Source organism: Dendronephthya gigantea, unplaced genomic scaffold (assembly GCF_004324835.1).
Source record: "Dendronephthya gigantea isolate DGI-Jeju-01 unplaced genomic scaffold, DenGig_1.0 000010F, whole genome shotgun sequence".
Classification (NCBI taxonomy): Eukaryota; Metazoa; Cnidaria; class Anthozoa; order Malacalcyonacea; family Nephtheidae; genus Dendronephthya; species Dendronephthya gigantea.
This window is the reverse complement of record NW_021163020.1, coordinates 1,014,293-1,030,432: the sequence shown is the minus strand read 5'-3', so window position 1 is coordinate 1,030,432 and position 16,140 is coordinate 1,014,293. Positions and strand designations below refer to the sequence as shown.

Below are 16,140 nucleotides of genomic sequence, written 5' to 3'. Positions count from 1 at the left end.
TTGTTCAAACACTTGATATTTCGTTTTACCCCTAATATCAGCCTGGTTATTCCTTACGAAATCAGTCAATCATAAACGTGAGAAATTCTTGCCAATCGCTATGACAAATTAATATACTTTTTCGAACTATCAAACGGTGGAGATTTTTAAATTAAACACATGCAGCTGAGTATAAAGCAAGCGTTGGAAACGGTTGAAAACAGTACGAGCATGTTCAGTCCTCGTTTGATATAAAACACTTGATTAAAAAAGCCGAACTATTAAGCAATCCTAGCAATGCTTGACTGGTATCTCTCCACGTATCTATGGTAACAAAACAGCATATTGTTAGGATATGTTAAAACTGAACTGCATGATCATATATACATTATATGGTCGTTGGTAACAGTTAAGTAGAATAACGTCGTGGAGGTGGGAATCTGTACATGAGCATTCAGGTTGTAATTGTTACGACATTATTATCAAGGTAAGAGTGTTTCTTCTATCTTTTAAAGAGAATTTTGCGGACAGTATCTTTCAATCTTTCCATTCATTGTTTTCATGAGAATGGCGCGATTACTGTGCCTGATCTAACGCCCATTTAGACTTTTCCGGCGGTCCTTGCGGGTGTAATACCAAAATTGTCTTAACGCATTCCCTAAAACCAAAAAACAGGAAATTTTATGCAAAGCAACTATTGCAACACGTTTATTTCGTAATATAAGCATTACTTTTGTATGATATTTGAAACGTCTGATTGAGAAACGTTTGCGATTTTGTTCGAAATAGAAAAATGTATATTTGGATTAACTTCATTTACTTTTTAAAAATTACACCACGTTTCTTGAAAGAATTCATTTTTACGCATTTTTTATCCATGTTTCGTTTTTTTAATATTGCTTATGTAATAATTATTTGGTCGTAAAATTATAAATTTCCTGTGCTTGAGCGTAGACAAAGAAAATCATATACCAAACCTAGCGATTACGTTCATTTAAAAGGATTACATCATAACAAATGCCTTTGCCCCAAGTCAACACGACTTGAATAAGTTATATTGAAAGGAAAATACGAAAGCATTTGAAAAATGCTAGCATAGAATGTCACGGAATATTAGAAATATACTAATATACAAACTGCACCATGGTGTTACGGGTCAACAAACAAAATTCAACAAACTTCCATAGACTTCTCGACCATATTTGGTCAGACTGTAGGCATTATCAACTGTAGTGACAGTATAATCAGGTAGGCATACATATCCTCAGTATATATATAGTTTGTTTATTTTTTGTTCTATGCATGGAAAAGATGAAAGGAACAATTATTCTGATCCTCCTAATCCAATGTTTTGTCGCGTATGGAAAACCCCGTTCTCAAAGGTATGAGCTACAATTAACTTTTGCAGTATGACTTCATTGGTAACATATTCATCGATTGTATGCATCGAAATCGCAGGAATTTTTGTTTTACATCTTATACATTTTTTTTCATTCCAGTCTATTCTTCTTCGTTCCCCTCGAGCTACGCCTGATAAGGCCAGATTATCAAACGGATATGCTAAACGAGTTTCTTTCTTCATCTTAGGCTGGTGAAAAGACAAATTAATCCAAGTTTTAATTTAGCAGCATACCTCCAAGAACAGTTAAACCTTCACAATCACTACCGACAGCTTCATGGAGTGCCGCCATTAGTTTTAGATCCTGTGTAAGGACGTTTAATAATTCTACCCAATTCATGCTATCTTAGAATCGAAAAACTCGATGTCAATTGAAAAACTAGGCGAAACTAATCAAATTCAGGGTATATATACATAAAACAGAAGAGCAAGCCCATTCATTTTTTTTGAAATCCTATTTTTTCATGTTTGGCCAACAAATTTTCTTTAACTTCACCTTCAAGATTGACGAAAGAGGCGCAAAATTACGCTGATAATTTGAAAACAGATAATGTGTTTCAACACTGTGGTGCCACCGTATGCAATCCAAGTGGAGCAGGAGAGAGCCTGGCCAATGTGCTCAATGCTACTGAACTCTGGTAAGTCAAAATAGAAGGTAAAAATAGAGAGATGAAGGTATAACAATTGAATGCTTGGACCGCAAAAGGCAAAAAGGATCACAACTTTGCAGTATTGACGAAATTTTGTGGATGGATTATCTGGGTGCGATTATACTAAACACTTTTGATTATTTTCAAATGGGACGATGATATTTATCAGTAGTATGTAACACGATAGGATTTAAGTCATAATCCTCCCCCCCCCGTCTCTCTGGGCTATTAACACTTTAAATAACTAAGATAGATGAAAAAATAGTTGGATTAACTAAAAGAGACTGGATGACAGGAAAGATTTTCTTATAGGTATAATGAAGTCCACGATTATAACTATTGCTCATTTCCGCAAGGAAGAGCAACAACTAGACCTGGTAGTGAAGGAAAGATGATATTTCATTTCACTCAGGTATAATTATTATCATATCCCATTTAGATGTCGTTTGTCAATTAGGTCTCTTCTGGTTAATAATCAATCTCATGTATCATACAGTCTTGTTTTTGTTGGTGATATTATCCTAAATGAAACCATCAGTCTCTAAATAAATATTTTATCTTTACCATAAAAATACCACTATAAGGTGTAAGAAAATAATGACTACCAGTATCACGTATACCAAATTTGCCACAGCTACGATAAATACCACCATTAATAACAACAATCACAAAATCCGGCATCATCTTCCTCCATCAATTGTTGATCATGGTCATTATGCATTCTTTACCACAATAACCATAATCACCATCCACCTAGGTTGTGTGGGCAACAACCAGAAAGCTAGGAATAGGTTTTGCAAAGAGTGCAGATGGAAAGAAAACCTACGTTGTTGCTCGATATACACCGGCTGGAAACTTCTTCGGACAGTTTAAGGAGAATGTACCCATAGCAGCATATCTAACCAGCAAATACCAACCAAACTGTAATGGTAAGTTTGGTATGATTTTAAAACCATCATGAGCCGGTTAGCGATTGTGTAAAACGATTGACTATTGTTGATGAAATTACTCAATAAGTCATTTTTGGGTCTCACACCATTTTTTATCGTTAAGGTGTGAGTGGCGGATTAGGAGAATGGTCTCAGCCAGGAAGCTGTTCTAAGTCATGTGGCAAAGGAATACGATACCAAACGAGATCTTGCAACAATCCAAAGCCATCTTATAATGGTAGAGATTGTTCAGGAGTAACTAAAAGAATCCATCCGTTTTGGTGTAACTCACAGGTACAATGAATATTAAAGTTATGACTTGAACTCAATATGAACCATCTGGAGAAAAGTGTTGGGTTTTGAACGGTTTTGATTATAGTGCCATATTTTATGATAGTCTAAAGTAAAGATGATTCAGAGGCCGAAATATTGTGAAAGGCTAAAGTTGGTAAACTACCCTTTACTTATTTTGTTTTTTTTAAGGCTTGTGCGGTAACAGTTAACGAGAGAGCAGAGGAGTGTAAAGCAAAAGGATATTCAGCACTCTCTTACAACTTTGGCGGAGCGCGTACGTTCATCTCAAATTTCGTTTATTTTCGGAATATTACTTAATCCAAGAGATTTTGTATCTTCATATATTCAATAACTACATCAATATATTATATATTAGCAAACAGAAATAAGCTAATATATATTCATCAACATAAAGATAATGGCCTCTCATTTAAATACAACAATATTTCATCTATCTTAGACGATTGCACGTTATTTTGCCTGGAGCCAAATTTGAGCAACTTTTACTATCCAAGGGGCAAAGTCAGCGATGGTACACTTTGTAAGGACGGCAGAGGCGCGTGCATTGACGGAGTATGCGCTGTACTTGGCGATGAGCCTACCACACCAGCCCCTGCCACAACCTCGCCTCCTGTCATCACCCAAGCCCCTGCAACAAACGGACCTGGGACAACACAAGGCCCAACTAACCAACCAGCAGCAGGTTTATCGACAACTCCACCTCCAACTACACCAGCCTTGACCACCACCCAACCTCCTACAACAACGAGCCCGCCGACAACACCACCTACAACTTTCCCACCTCTCCGTAAGTGTTTATTTCCTTCGTGATTTTTTCTAAGAAAATGCATAACGACTTACGGAAGCGTCTGGCGATAATATATACAACAAACTTCGTTCTTTTAGTGGTCAATGGTGGTTATTCAGAATGGTCAAAACCAGGTCTTTGTTCAAGAACTTGTGGCGGAGGTGTTAGATTTAGGACGAGAACATGCTTAGTTCCACAAAACAGAGGAGGTTGTGTGGGTCCTGCAAGAGAGGCTTACAAAGTATGGTGTAATGCACAGGTATGGCAGTGCAAATAAAAGGATCTTAAAAACTATTTGATATCTGCGTTTGATGAAGCTCTTATACACCAGCCTCGACCGATTTTTTTAGCCATGCGATCCTCCTATACCACAACGCAATTCGCAGTGCCAATTGAGAGGGCATGAACCTGAGGGACACAATTTTGGTGGTGTTGGTAAGCGTTGATGTTGTAACATAGTTGTTATACATATAACCATCCTCCAGTCATCACCATGCCAACAAATACTTCACTCTTCATATTTGCAGATGAATGCTATTTATATTGTCGAGATTCACAATCTGGTTACTTCTTCTACCGTGGAACAGTTGAGTTGGGAACACCTTGCAATAAGAGCGCTGGTGCTTGTGTTGATAACGTATGCGTACCCATGGCGTACGAACCAGGTAGAGAACATTATATGAATACACTGATGACTGATGAGAATAGATTTCTAACCTATAATTTTGAAGTAGGAGAGAAATTAAAGGCGAGATAGCGAAGGAAAGATGTGAAATATTCTGCAAGATTATCTTCATACTTTTCTTTCCAGGCACGGTAATTTCAGGCATCTATACGAATGTCCCTTCAAGTGAATACTGGAAAAATATAATCGTCGCGGTTCCCAATGGCGCTACAAACGTCCAGATTATTCATAACAACCATGATGCAGAAGCTGGTAGGTCGCCTACATCCATGTGATCAGATCAGTGAACTTACCATTGTCGCGTCAAAATATACTCAATATATTCGGTTCATTGATGAAACTAAACCATCATTGTATTTCTATGTAGTGGTTGGATATCGTTCAAACACAGCGTATGGTTATGATGCATCAAGTGTGGTTAAAGGAGTACGGGTCAGATACCATATCAACTCAGACATCACGATAGATGGTATATATCGATCTCTGAACAGTTTGTTACTTGAATCAACATCCTACAAAATACCAAATGTTGATTATCTAACTGGCGTCCAGAACTGGAGCCGTCTAGAACTTATTTTTGGAGCTGCGTGTTGTGTTGTTAATCTGCAAGGTTCAAACAACATTTTATGAATCTACTTTTTGCCTTGTTTAGGTCCTGTTCGACCGACACCGGGACACCAAATAATAGTGTACGCTCTTGGTGAAACTCAAGCAGACATCGTCTTCAGGTACACTCCTCCAGCAGTCAGCTTCGTATAAGAAACATGTTTTCTATTTCCTAACTCTAATCCTCAGCCAAACTGTATTTGGTTATCCCATTTTGGTTGTGTGAAAGAAGCTAGGAAAGCAATATGGGTTCAAATATATAAAGTGTACTCTTAATTCTTAGTACGAGAGCTTTTATATAATAATGTATGCAAATTTGTGATAAATAAATAATAAAATGTTTTTCAAACATGTGTATATATGTGTTTTGTCACTCTTCTTTCTCTCGTAATGCTCAAAGTTCTCAATAATCACAGCGGAGCTAGACTCTCCGGGGAACAGTCAAACAATGAAACAAAACACGAGTAAAACCAACTCTAAGTTTAGCTAACAAATTATTTTTAGCCTCTGTTCCTTTGGATGCGTGAGGTTCAGTAACATGTTGTGACGAAAGGGAATGTTTGATGGTTTCCAGGTGAGGTCAGGTTGTTCAAACAATATATGCTGAATTCAATGATGTTTACAAATTTTTGAAGGGCGTATTAAGGCTTTGAGGTGAACGGGACTGGATTACGGAGGTGGATCTGTGCAGAAAAACGATTTAGTTAAATCAGGGATAATAAAGTCTATCCATGGTTAAATTGGTAGATTCACACACATTTGAATTGACCCGGAGACCGCAAGGCTCACACCTCTCGTTCTACTTTTCGATACAAATAAGTTTAAAATTCTTCTCTGTAGTTTTGCGGCAAAAGATGCACTTCACATTCTCTTGAAATGTTTCAAAAAACCGCAGTTTTCGTTGCGTGATGGGTGAAGAAACTGGGTGATGGTGATGTTTGTTCCCAGTCTCTTACATTTGTTGACCGAGGTTTAAAGGTCTAAAATTTCATCACAAAGTGAATTTATAACTTGGTTGAACGTGGAAATCATTTCTTTTTGTCGATTTAACACAAACATCTGTAGCATTTTGTGATCTTTTGTGACTCTTTAAAGATGTCTAGATCAAGTCAAGCTCACCGAAATGTTAAATAATGTGTGTTTGATAGATAGAACAGTATAACAGTTCACAGAAGGTATGTTATAGGTTTTTAAATACCCATAACAAAAAGTATATTTAGATATCAACAAATTAACAATGTCGCCCAAATGTATGTATAAAATCATGTGTATGTTCAGTTTAGTAATTCTTTAATTTCACACATACACCAACCTGCAATGACAAGTATCTGACACTACATTATATTAATACTAAATTTCCAAATCCTTGCAATATATCACAAGATTCTTGCATTTTATAATACATGGAACCTACATAGCAGAGTTATCCAACTATTATCCAACTCTTTTCCTAAACATTATAGCTATAAGCCATGGCTATGCGTGAACTTGTTGAAGGAGAATGTGGTGGTGCAAACCCTTTGATGAAATTTGTCTCCCATTATACTCAGGACAAGGCTTTGAATGAGGTATTTTTAAGACTATATTACATAGTTTTCATGTACAATATATGTATTATATGCATTTATCCCTATGCTTTGCAGGCTGGTCTTAGAAATCATGTACCACCAAGCAGCAGCCATACTCAGGTATAATATTGGATTATTAATGTGATAATTGTACTTGTTGGGAAAATTGGATATATTTTTATGTTTTTTAACCTGGTCTTTTTAACTCAAGGATCGCAAAGCTTTTCATGATGCAACAGAACAAGAGGTAGCAAATAACTTCATGAAAAGATTACAAGAGGCGTTCCTTTAATTGATTTTGGAAAATGTGTTAATTAGATCATTATATAGCATGCAGCAAAATAAAAGATTATATACATACATTCCAAATAATTCATTTTAGCTTGTTGGTGAATACTTTCATGATCTGCAACATCATTATGGTGCTCCGCAAACATTTTGTATGGACAGTTTGTTACATGAAATAAATCATGTAGAGTCACCAGATTTGTTACATCATGCAATGCCAGGTGGGTGATGAACTTAACTGTTTCTAAAATGCATAAGAAAATTATCTGATAGTGTTTTAATTGAATGGTTCTAGATGACTGGACGGATGAATACCTCACCACAACTCATGCTGGAGCGCAAGGTACAATATTTTTAGATTGTGGACATTTGCAATTTAATATGAAATTTGAGAGACATCAGCAAATTTGCAAGTAGGTCATCATTCATTTATGATTGAAACTTGTTCCAGGCTGGATTGAAGAATATAATGAAGATGAAGCTTGTGTGTACCCTGGTCAACATGCAGGTACAAAATTGCAGCTGGTTTAAATAATTAAATGCTATATTGAAAGTCAAAAATAAATTAAAGAATCTTTCTTTCAGCACAAGCAACTTTTCCAACAAAATGGGCATCTGAATACCTTGAAGATTTGAGGTATGGGTTTATAATTGTTGTGACATTGTGTTGTCTGAAATATTTACTCACTCGGGCCATGGAGTTAATTGTGTGATTTGTGTTTACATAATTCTTTTTCTCAGACCAGTTGAATTGGATAAGGAAATAAGGTTAGGTTTTTCTTGAAATTTGGTATTATATGCTTAACTCTACAAGTTTATAAGAAACTGCATGGTCTATATGCATTGCAAAATATGTAGACTAAATATATTTCTCCCCACTGCAATAGTGAAGAGTTGAATAGCAAAGAATTACAAGATGCTTCTGATTCTCTTTTGGATTGTGCTGATGACCCCAGATTTGCAAACTCCAAGGTAAATTTTGTATTGCATATGAGAATTCAAACGCAGTGTTTAGTTTATTATTTAATTTTAATTAACATTGAGTTATGGACTTTACATCAAGTTGCTCTCCTCAATTTTGTATACAAGATGTGATGCATATATTTTCTTTTAGTTTTTTAAATTTGTAAAGAAATTGAGCACTGGAGAGTATTTGATTGAAGATAACAAGGCATGTTTTTGGATTATCTGATTTCAGAACACTTTCACAATGCGTACCTGCCCACTACATATTTATATAATAATATACAAAGCAATGGCTATACTGCTATAGTACATCAGCTTATATATATTGTACATATTGTCCACAAGTAGTCTGTAATACACAAAACCATATATATTATTAATGCTGTGCTAGCTGTTCTTGAAATTACATTTAAAGAAAGTACACATCAACAATTCAAAACATGCATACACACTGACTTGACTGTTTAGAGCCAGGGGTAAGTTACTTCATGTTATCATTTCACTGCAGGTGATAGATGCTCAAACTGGTGAGGAAGTGAAGTCTGCAGAGGAGGCGGACCGCTGGGTGGACGAATATGAAGCGACAATCTCAAGTGATGAATATAATCAATGGTTAGGAGAATACACAACAGGAGAGGTACTTATATAATACTCGTTTCATTGAGCACTGTATCATAATACATATTTCATGGTGTGTATACCCTGAGTTTAGTTAAAAAGTTTATCACTATATGATCAGATACTGATCTAAGACAATTAATCTTGACAATCAATCAAACATCAACATGTTCACATCACACCAATGACATTTGTGTATTCCAGGCTCATGATGATCACGGTCAGTCTGCAGTGGACCAGACAGTCAAGGTAAATGATTCATCCTCCTCAAACATTTTCTTATGCTACCACATAAAACATTCACCATTTTTTTATGACTTGAAACAGGCTGATGGTGATTTTTGGGGTAAACTTGAAGAGGAGTGGTATCATCTTGCAAGGTACATTGAATTACTCTTTCCATGTTATCTAAACCTTGCAGGAGAATATACTTTATTCCTGCAACTATATTTAGTTGTTTTCTTTGACATGGCAAGAATGTATAATAATTACAGCACTTCTTCTCCTAGAGATAATATTGATGATCATCCATGGTTGGCAGAATATACTTCTGAAAAGGTTTGCCTCACAAGTTGTTTCAACAATTCCTAAGTAGAAACCTAGACTCTTTAGGTAGAAACCTAGACTCTTCTTGAATAAAAATCTAGACTCTTCTTTGCCAATTACATCTGCACCATCTTACATTACATGACTTTGGATGTGCTTTATTCAGTATTAATTTCAATGGGATTTTGACTAAGGATATTTCTTCAGACATACACGTTTGAGGAGGACAATCCAATGATGGATATGCCAAATCCTTTTGAAGAAGGACTAAAAAAACTAAAAGAAGGGGATATTATTAGCGCTATACTTCTTTTTGAAGCTGAGGTAAATTTTGTACATTTTGTAATATAATTCAGAAGTGATACAGATATTGTTATTGTCACCTATAAAGGAATAAACTATCTAGGTTTCGAATGTTATAAATAAAGTCGCGAATAAAGTAGCCTAAAAATGGTCGAAAAAAGTTGCTATACTTTACTATATATCTATACATATATCAACAGTAACTAATAACTGAGTAAATTGTAACCATTTACTGCTTGCTTCGCATAGCTTTTTATAAGGCATTATATAATTTTGCTCTTTGTTTTTTGTAGGTTCAACAACGCCCAGACCACGCTGAAGTAAGTTTTAATTAAATGAGCAGTTATCTTACGGTATTGTAGGTAACATGGCTTGGATATGTGGTGTTAAAATAATCCTGAACTAATTAACTCTTTAGGCGTGGCAATATCTGGGTACAAGTCAATCTGAAAATGAGCAAGATAACCTAGCGATTCCTGCTTTGAACAAGTATAATCTTTTCCCCTGCATATGAAGTTCTGTAGTAAAATATTTTTGGAAAGGTGGTCATTCACTTCAACCTTTTTTCCCGTTTTAGATGTTTAAACCTTCAACCTGACAACCTTGTCGCGCTCATGACCCTGGCTGTCTGCTACACTAACGAGTCTCTCCAATCACAGGTGAAGCTAAGTTTTTTCTAAGTTTCAAAACATAGGATAACGTTCATTTGGAGCTCAATAAAGTTGTCTTCATGTCTGAATGATCCTTTTAGGCGTGCGACGCTCTGAAACTTTGGCTTAGTAGAAACCCAAGGTATGGTTAAAGAATTTTCTCTTAAAGACAAACTTTTCTCTCTCGTGTAAAAAGCGTGATCTTTACAAGGAATTGTGTATGTAGGTACAGCGGACTATTGACTAACACAGTCACTGAAGAGCCTTCAGCTCGGAGCCCAACATTAAAAAGTTCAATGATGTCAAACTCAATGTACAACGAAGTACGAGAATTGTATATCAAAGCTGCCCAACTTGCTCCTGAAAACGATATCGATGCTGAAGTTCAAGTATGATTTATGCGTTTTGATAGAATAGAATGCTAAAGAGAATTCTATCCTCATATAACCTAATACCTCCCTGACTTTAAGGAGAATGCTATCCTCATATAACCTAATACCTCCGTGACTTTAGAGAGAATGCTATCCTCATATATCTTAATACCTGCTTCATTTTGAGCTTTCAGAAGACTTGAGTCTCTGATGCACCAAACCTTTCTCGTCTTACCCGGTCATTCATTCCTAGATTGGTCTTGGTGTTCTCTTCAATCTCTCGGGAGAATACGACAAGGCAGTGGACTGTTTCCACGCTGCATTACAAACCAACCCCCATGATGCTCTTGTCTGGAATAAACTTGGAGCGACGTTAGCAAACGGCGGACGAAGCGAGGAAGCCGTTGATGCATACCGTCATGCCTTGGAGTTGAGTCCAGGTTATGTCCGCGCTCGCTATAACCTGGGAATTAGTTGTGTAAATTTGAAGGTTTTTCGGGAGGCCGTTGAGCATTTTTTAACATCTCTAAATATTCAGAGAAAAGTAAGTCAGAGATACTGTTTTATAGACGTGGCTGCAGTTTGAGCCAAAAATCTCTGCACCTCAGATTCATTTGGGATTTTTTTTCGATGTAACTGTCATATGAGTTTCAACGTTTTTCGAATGTTTTTCCAGGGTGCTCGTAACGGTCGTGACAACACCTCGACAATGTCTGAGAGTATTTGGACTACTTTAAGAATGTCTTTATCACTCATGGGAAAACCTGAGTTTCACGAAGCTGTGGACAACAGAGATTTAGATTATCTGAATGAACAATTTAATATACATGTAATAGAGGAACCAAGCTGATTCGTCCAGCACACGCGCGTTCAAATCGCGATACAAGAGCTGAGAAATGGTCGGCCAAAGATTTTAGAAATAAACAGAGAAAGAAAACAGCTGAATAAGAGTCTCGTGGATGGTTTATATTGTGTATTTTACATTTTACAAGACTGGGACACGTATTTGTGGTAATGAAATCGACAACATATTTTTGCTGAACTACAAAATAAAGTTTGGGCGCTAACTCGCTGTTCTTATATATAGCTAATCTTCTTTTAGAGCACTTGCGAGTTGCGAAACTCATACAGTACAAACGAAGAACCGCTTTTTAAAATGAACGAATTCCGTGATTTTCCGACGCGCTAATTCAGTCTGCGAGCAGGCTAGTACTTTTAGTACGATGGTCAAAGCTCTGTGCATATTATGCTAATTAACTCCTGCCGTGGGCCACCTCACTGGTTGATTGCTCAACAGGAAGCTTATTCACACCGTATTGACTGTTTTATTGAGTTACCCTGTTGACACATTAGGAAACGGCGCTGGCATGCATGCGGCGTCGTACAGATGATGTCTATCATGTGCTGTTTTCGTTCTGTGTAAATTATTTCTATTAAGAATAGGAACACAAGTAATACACAGATCTTATCCGCCATGAGTATCTTATCCAATTACAACATAACAATGAACATAGTAAACAATGTGACCACCATTCATTTCGATCCAAGGATACCACTGTTTATCCAATCATGAATAGTTTGCTTACCTGAGAGAGTTCAGCGTGTTCATTTTAGCTATTATCTTCATCGTCGCACGGAAAGTTTTGGGTGTTTCAATTTCCAACAAAAGCGATGATTTACGGGGAGTTTCATTTCATCATGTTAAGTCTTCTTGATCTCCTTAAAAATATTTCCCTCAAAACACAAGCATACCATAAATAATTTACTCCAAAGATAACATGCAGTAATACGATATACTAATAACAATTATGTTTTTGTCTAAAATTAGCTAAATATTATTAGTATCTTGTTTAGATTCTTGCTTATTCTCATGGTTGAGGTGGCGTCCAGCCAAAGGTCTCGAGGACCATTTATTAAAAGACCGAGGTGTTTAAATAATTTGAATTTGCGCAGGGCGTTTGCCAAGCCCATGAGATCCCGTTATTTTGATATTGTTAAGTATGAGATCATGCTTTTATCAGCCAGTACCCTGAGAGAAAGGTTTCGAAAGAACTCATAGCATTTAATAAATAATCCGACTAATGACTCCGTCATGTCAACCAGGATATCGCCTTACAGAGCTTGAACGACTGTGGTGCTAACCTTCACTAGTGTTGCCGATAATTCACAGCGGGTAAGGATCTTTGGGAGGGAGCAACGACTGTTACACCACTTCTTCAAATCAACATAGCAATTGTCCTGACCAAAAGAAAGTCGTCGTCTCAGAGGTGAAATTTAACAGTAAGTAAAGAGCGTATAGATTTCTTATGAAAATTCCTGACCAAATGGAATTGAATCTGGTGGCAGCGGTATTGTCGTTATGCCAAGTATTATTGCATACTGTTACTAATTATCAATGATGTTTTTCATCATTTGCGAATCTAATCTTATATGGTGAAATTTCTTATTTCCTCACTAATCAGATTGTAAGGTCAAGAAAAGCGTAAACACAGCTACATACATCACAGGTAAGAATATTCTACTTCAATACTATATCTTACTTAGTAATACTTACTCCTTTGTGTTGAATCTTTACGTTGCAAAAGACACACATTGTGTTTTTGGTTGTAATAAAAAATCGGATTTGATTTCCCTCACCGCTCACTCTCTCGTGAGTGATATTTTACCTCTTGCGATTCTGAGCTGCGAAGGCGAAGATTTTGAAGAATTTCTGCCGGCGACCGGTGGTGAGTTTGTAGAATTCAGCTCTCAAATATACTGTTCCCGTGACACAATTTATACCATTTTCCTTTGATATTCGCTATAATACGCCTCTTACATAAATACGACGTTAATTCTTTTGTTTGTGCGATGGTTTTATTCTACTGTACGGTCTGTACCACTACATACCGAGCTACATACTTTGTTCATAAACGATTGTGTTGAAATTTTTTTGATTAAAAATGATTATAATGTTGTCAGCTTTCATCAATAATTTGATACTTTGAATACATCAGGACGAAATATTCGCCATAAACATATTTCACATACTTATGGCTATAATGTATTGCGTTGGCGATGTTAGTACGCCCCTCTACTAGAGCCTACGAAAAGTGAAAAGCGTGCTATGAAAGGTGTACATTCAAAATATGCAAAGGCGAACTAGAGAAGTCCTAAGATTTAGCGGGACAAGATGTGTTGTTATTCTACCTGCGCGCTAACGTATGTTTATTGCAAATCCCGTGGCAATATAATTTCAGGCTGTTTCAACTCATCACCTTTATTCTGATGGGCACTTTTATTGTAGTATTGCGTTACAGATAGATCACGAAAGATAATAGGAACTGATTTCAACATAAGAACGTCAAATCCTTGGCCTTCCCATTTCCTTATGTGCGTACTTACGGCATGAAACGTACTCTATTTTTTTTGTTCAACACTGCGCTAAAGAAAAAAGAATATGCTTTCTATTTTAGTCGATTCCTCAGATTGGAAAAACCATTTATAGTCTGATATCGTGTTTCACATCACGTTCGGTGATCGTCGCCGGATGTAAATGAAACAAATGCGGACCCGGAAATGAAATGATGAATAAATTGCGCAAAAATATACGCGCGCAAATGATTGTATAATGTTGTGCGTAATTGCGAGTAACCTTGAAATTCCCGTCGAGCTCTGGTATCCGTGATGATGAAGGTTTAGTTTTGAGTCAGTGATGCAAACATTATTGGAAAGTGTACTTTATCATGCTCGGATTGGATTCTAAATCTTTGCATAGATATCATATGCGTGACTATGGTGTATGCATTCATGGATAATACAAAAAGTTGCTGACATACACATATGTGATTACTGACTCCTGTCGAAACGGCGCCTGATGTCTACATAATTACGTCATTTTCATATGATCATGTATTTAGGAGATCGATCATGTGTTCAACAAATTGACCACTATCATAGAGGTGGAACAAATAGGAACAATTCTGGTGCATGCAGGTTTATGCAAAAACGACTTCTTGCATGTTCGGCCTTTCACAGCGTTTCAACTTTCAAATGTCCCTATCTTATCACTTCAAATGGTTCTATCATTAATATCTCATTCTCTTTTGTAATTTCGTCAGTCCTCGTGCTCCGGAGATAGTTTTCGTTGCATTTTGCTGAAATCACATGAAGTTTCATCAATTTGAAAAAAAGATAAACCAGAAATTAATATACTTGTTTTGATACATGATACTTCTTGAAGAGAGCAGGTTACGTTCATTTCTTCAGGTTAATCATTTTATCTTCAACTCCAGTTTGAAGAATTTCGCATAGCTTATCTTCTTCGGATTATATTTAACAACGTCCATTAAAGAAACGTCTCGGTAATCATTACATCTCCGAATGCGATTTGTAATTATCATTGATTAAACATCAATCTCTGTGACATGAGCCACAAACCAGCTTTACACACCTGTACCCAAAATTGAAGGTTTGCATGCAAGATATAGGTTTCAAAGAAGAGCTTTGTCCAAAGTCTAGATAGCTGTTTACAACATTTTTGATGTTAAATATGTTGGATACTTGTTTTGGAAGCTACAAGTGCTTTTACACGACGGGACCTTTTGACCCAATTAGGAGTGTCATGACGTAGACCAAACTATCAATCATTTCCAGATTTGTAGCAGTACAACCATGAATCAAGGACTATTTTTCGTAGGAAACAAACAAATTATGGTTTCCCGAATCTTGCCGTGACATAAAGAACAAGATGCAGGATTAGGTTTAAAAACAGTTCTATATAGCGATGCCTACCTCCCCTGTGGTGAAATCAGTTGCATTTAATCCGGAGCGGGAGATTAATTTTCCTAAGCCAGATAACAAATCTACTAATCGTACAACTATTATCACACAGATAAGTGAAGCTGAAACATCCAGAAACGATATGAAATCATGTTTGTTTACTATGTTCTAGGTATACCAGATCATTAAACAGGAATTACTGCAAGTTCATACTATTTGCATTAACGATGGGATTGTCTGGCCGTATTGGTAAGTTACTGAGTATGATATCGATAAATTTCCACGAACGAACGCTATAGTTCTGGAGCCGGTTGTATCAAGCCTTTTTAGCTTAAACGGTGGTTAAATCAAAATTAAAATCTTAGATCTCTCTTGAATGAGTCAACTTGAATATTATGCACTGAATATGTAGTTCAGTATCTTTGTATCAAGGTTAAAAACATGTAGTTTGCTGGTTGAATAAAACAATAGACTTGCTTTCTATTTTGAATCCTTTAAGCTAAACGAGCTTGATACAACCAGACCCTGTTTACAAGTACTAACATTTTAGCAACCAACATTTTCAGCAATGATTTTCTCTCTATTTTAGCGTTCGCCATGTCTGTGCTACTTTTTAGTTTTGTTTTGATGATTGTCGGTAGGGTTTTTTTCAGTTTTATCATGTTTTTGTCGTTTGAAAGCTTGAAGCTGATCAGATGTGACGTTTGTTGAGACATCAT

General features: G+C 36.4%; 2 protein-coding genes and 2 long non-coding RNA genes across 5 annotated transcripts; 3 read left to right on the top strand and 1 right to left on the bottom strand.

The window, feature by feature from the left end:
- The first annotated feature begins 387 nt into the window (after positions 1 to 387).
- On the top strand, positions 388 to 5,666 carry LOC114518343. The gene is made up of 15 exons (XM_028538320.1): positions 388 to 466; positions 1,291 to 1,361; positions 1,567 to 1,686; positions 1,882 to 2,016; positions 2,341 to 2,440; positions 2,786 to 2,957; positions 3,082 to 3,251; positions 3,441 to 3,525; positions 3,712 to 4,059; positions 4,158 to 4,318; positions 4,410 to 4,494; positions 4,587 to 4,724; positions 4,871 to 4,996; positions 5,112 to 5,213; positions 5,397 to 5,666. The coding sequence occupies exons 2-15, from the start codon at positions 1,291 to 1,293 to the stop codon at positions 5,501 to 5,503; spliced, it is 1,920 nt and encodes a 639-aa protein (XP_028394121.1). The 5' UTR covers positions 388 to 466; the 3' UTR covers positions 5,504 to 5,666.
- Positions 5,667 to 6,336: 670 nt separating this feature from the next.
- LOC114518180 (peroxisomal targeting signal 1 receptor-like) lies at positions 6,337 to 12,270 on the top strand. 2 transcript variants are annotated; one of them, XM_028538124.1, is made up of 23 exons: positions 6,337 to 6,525; positions 6,814 to 6,918; positions 6,994 to 7,038; positions 7,130 to 7,165; positions 7,301 to 7,427; positions 7,502 to 7,549; positions 7,658 to 7,714; positions 7,792 to 7,843; positions 7,948 to 7,974; positions 8,094 to 8,178; positions 8,321 to 8,377; positions 8,681 to 8,809; positions 8,995 to 9,039; positions 9,118 to 9,170; positions 9,300 to 9,348; positions 9,544 to 9,660; positions 9,933 to 9,959; positions 10,058 to 10,128; positions 10,217 to 10,298; positions 10,391 to 10,431; positions 10,516 to 10,678; positions 10,914 to 11,204; positions 11,337 to 12,269. In XM_028538124.1, exons 2-23 carry the CDS (start codon positions 6,823 to 6,825, stop codon positions 11,508 to 11,510), a joined length of 1,872 nt encoding a protein of 623 aa, XP_028393925.1. In that variant the 5' UTR covers positions 6,337 to 6,525; positions 6,814 to 6,822; the 3' UTR covers positions 11,511 to 12,269. The 2 variants fall into 2 exon arrangements, with proteins under 2 accessions (XP_028393925.1, XP_028393926.1); XM_028538125.1 differs by lacking the exon at positions 8,321 to 8,377 and having other exon boundaries at positions 11,337 to 12,270.
- LOC114518183 lies at positions 8,997 to 13,757 on the bottom strand. The gene is made up of 4 exons (XR_003686455.1): positions 13,215 to 13,757; positions 12,247 to 12,898; positions 10,896 to 11,186; positions 8,997 to 9,612 (listed from the first exon to the last, which is right to left on the bottom strand). It is a non-coding gene; the product is annotated as an uncharacterized LOC114518183 (long non-coding RNA).
- On the top strand, positions 12,851 to 15,640 carry LOC114518182. Its single transcript, XR_003686454.1, has 3 exons — positions 12,851 to 12,940; positions 13,123 to 13,167; positions 15,594 to 15,640. It is a non-coding gene; the product is annotated as an uncharacterized LOC114518182 (long non-coding RNA).
- Positions 15,641 to 16,140: the final 500 nt, after the last annotated feature.

What these genes read in the sequence shown, in the direction of transcription:
- LOC114518343 (XM_028538320.1), top strand. Translation starts at nt 1,291, where the DNA reads ATGAAAGGAACAATTATTCTGATCCTCCTAATCCAATGTTTTGTCGCG. An exon ending in TGATATTTCATTTCACTCAG is followed by an intron (nt 2,441 to 2,785) that starts GTATAATTATTA and finishes CCATCCACCTAG; the next exon opens with GTTGTGTGGGCAACAACCAG. An exon ending in CAACCATGATGCAGAAGCTG is followed by an intron (nt 4,997 to 5,111) that starts GTAGGTCGCCTA and finishes ATTTCTATGTAG; the next exon opens with TGGTTGGATATCGTTCAAAC.
- LOC114518180 (XM_028538124.1), top strand. Translation starts at nt 6,823, where the DNA reads ATGGCTATGCGTGAACTTGTTGAAGGAGAATGTGGTGGTGCAAACCCT. An exon ending in AGGACAAGGCTTTGAATGAG is followed by an intron (nt 6,919 to 6,993) that starts GTATTTTTAAGA and finishes TATGCTTTGCAG; the next exon opens with GCTGGTCTTAGAAATCATGT. An exon ending in ATATCGATGCTGAAGTTCAA is followed by an intron (nt 10,679 to 10,913) that starts GTATGATTTATG and finishes ATTCATTCCTAG; the next exon opens with ATTGGTCTTGGTGTTCTCTT.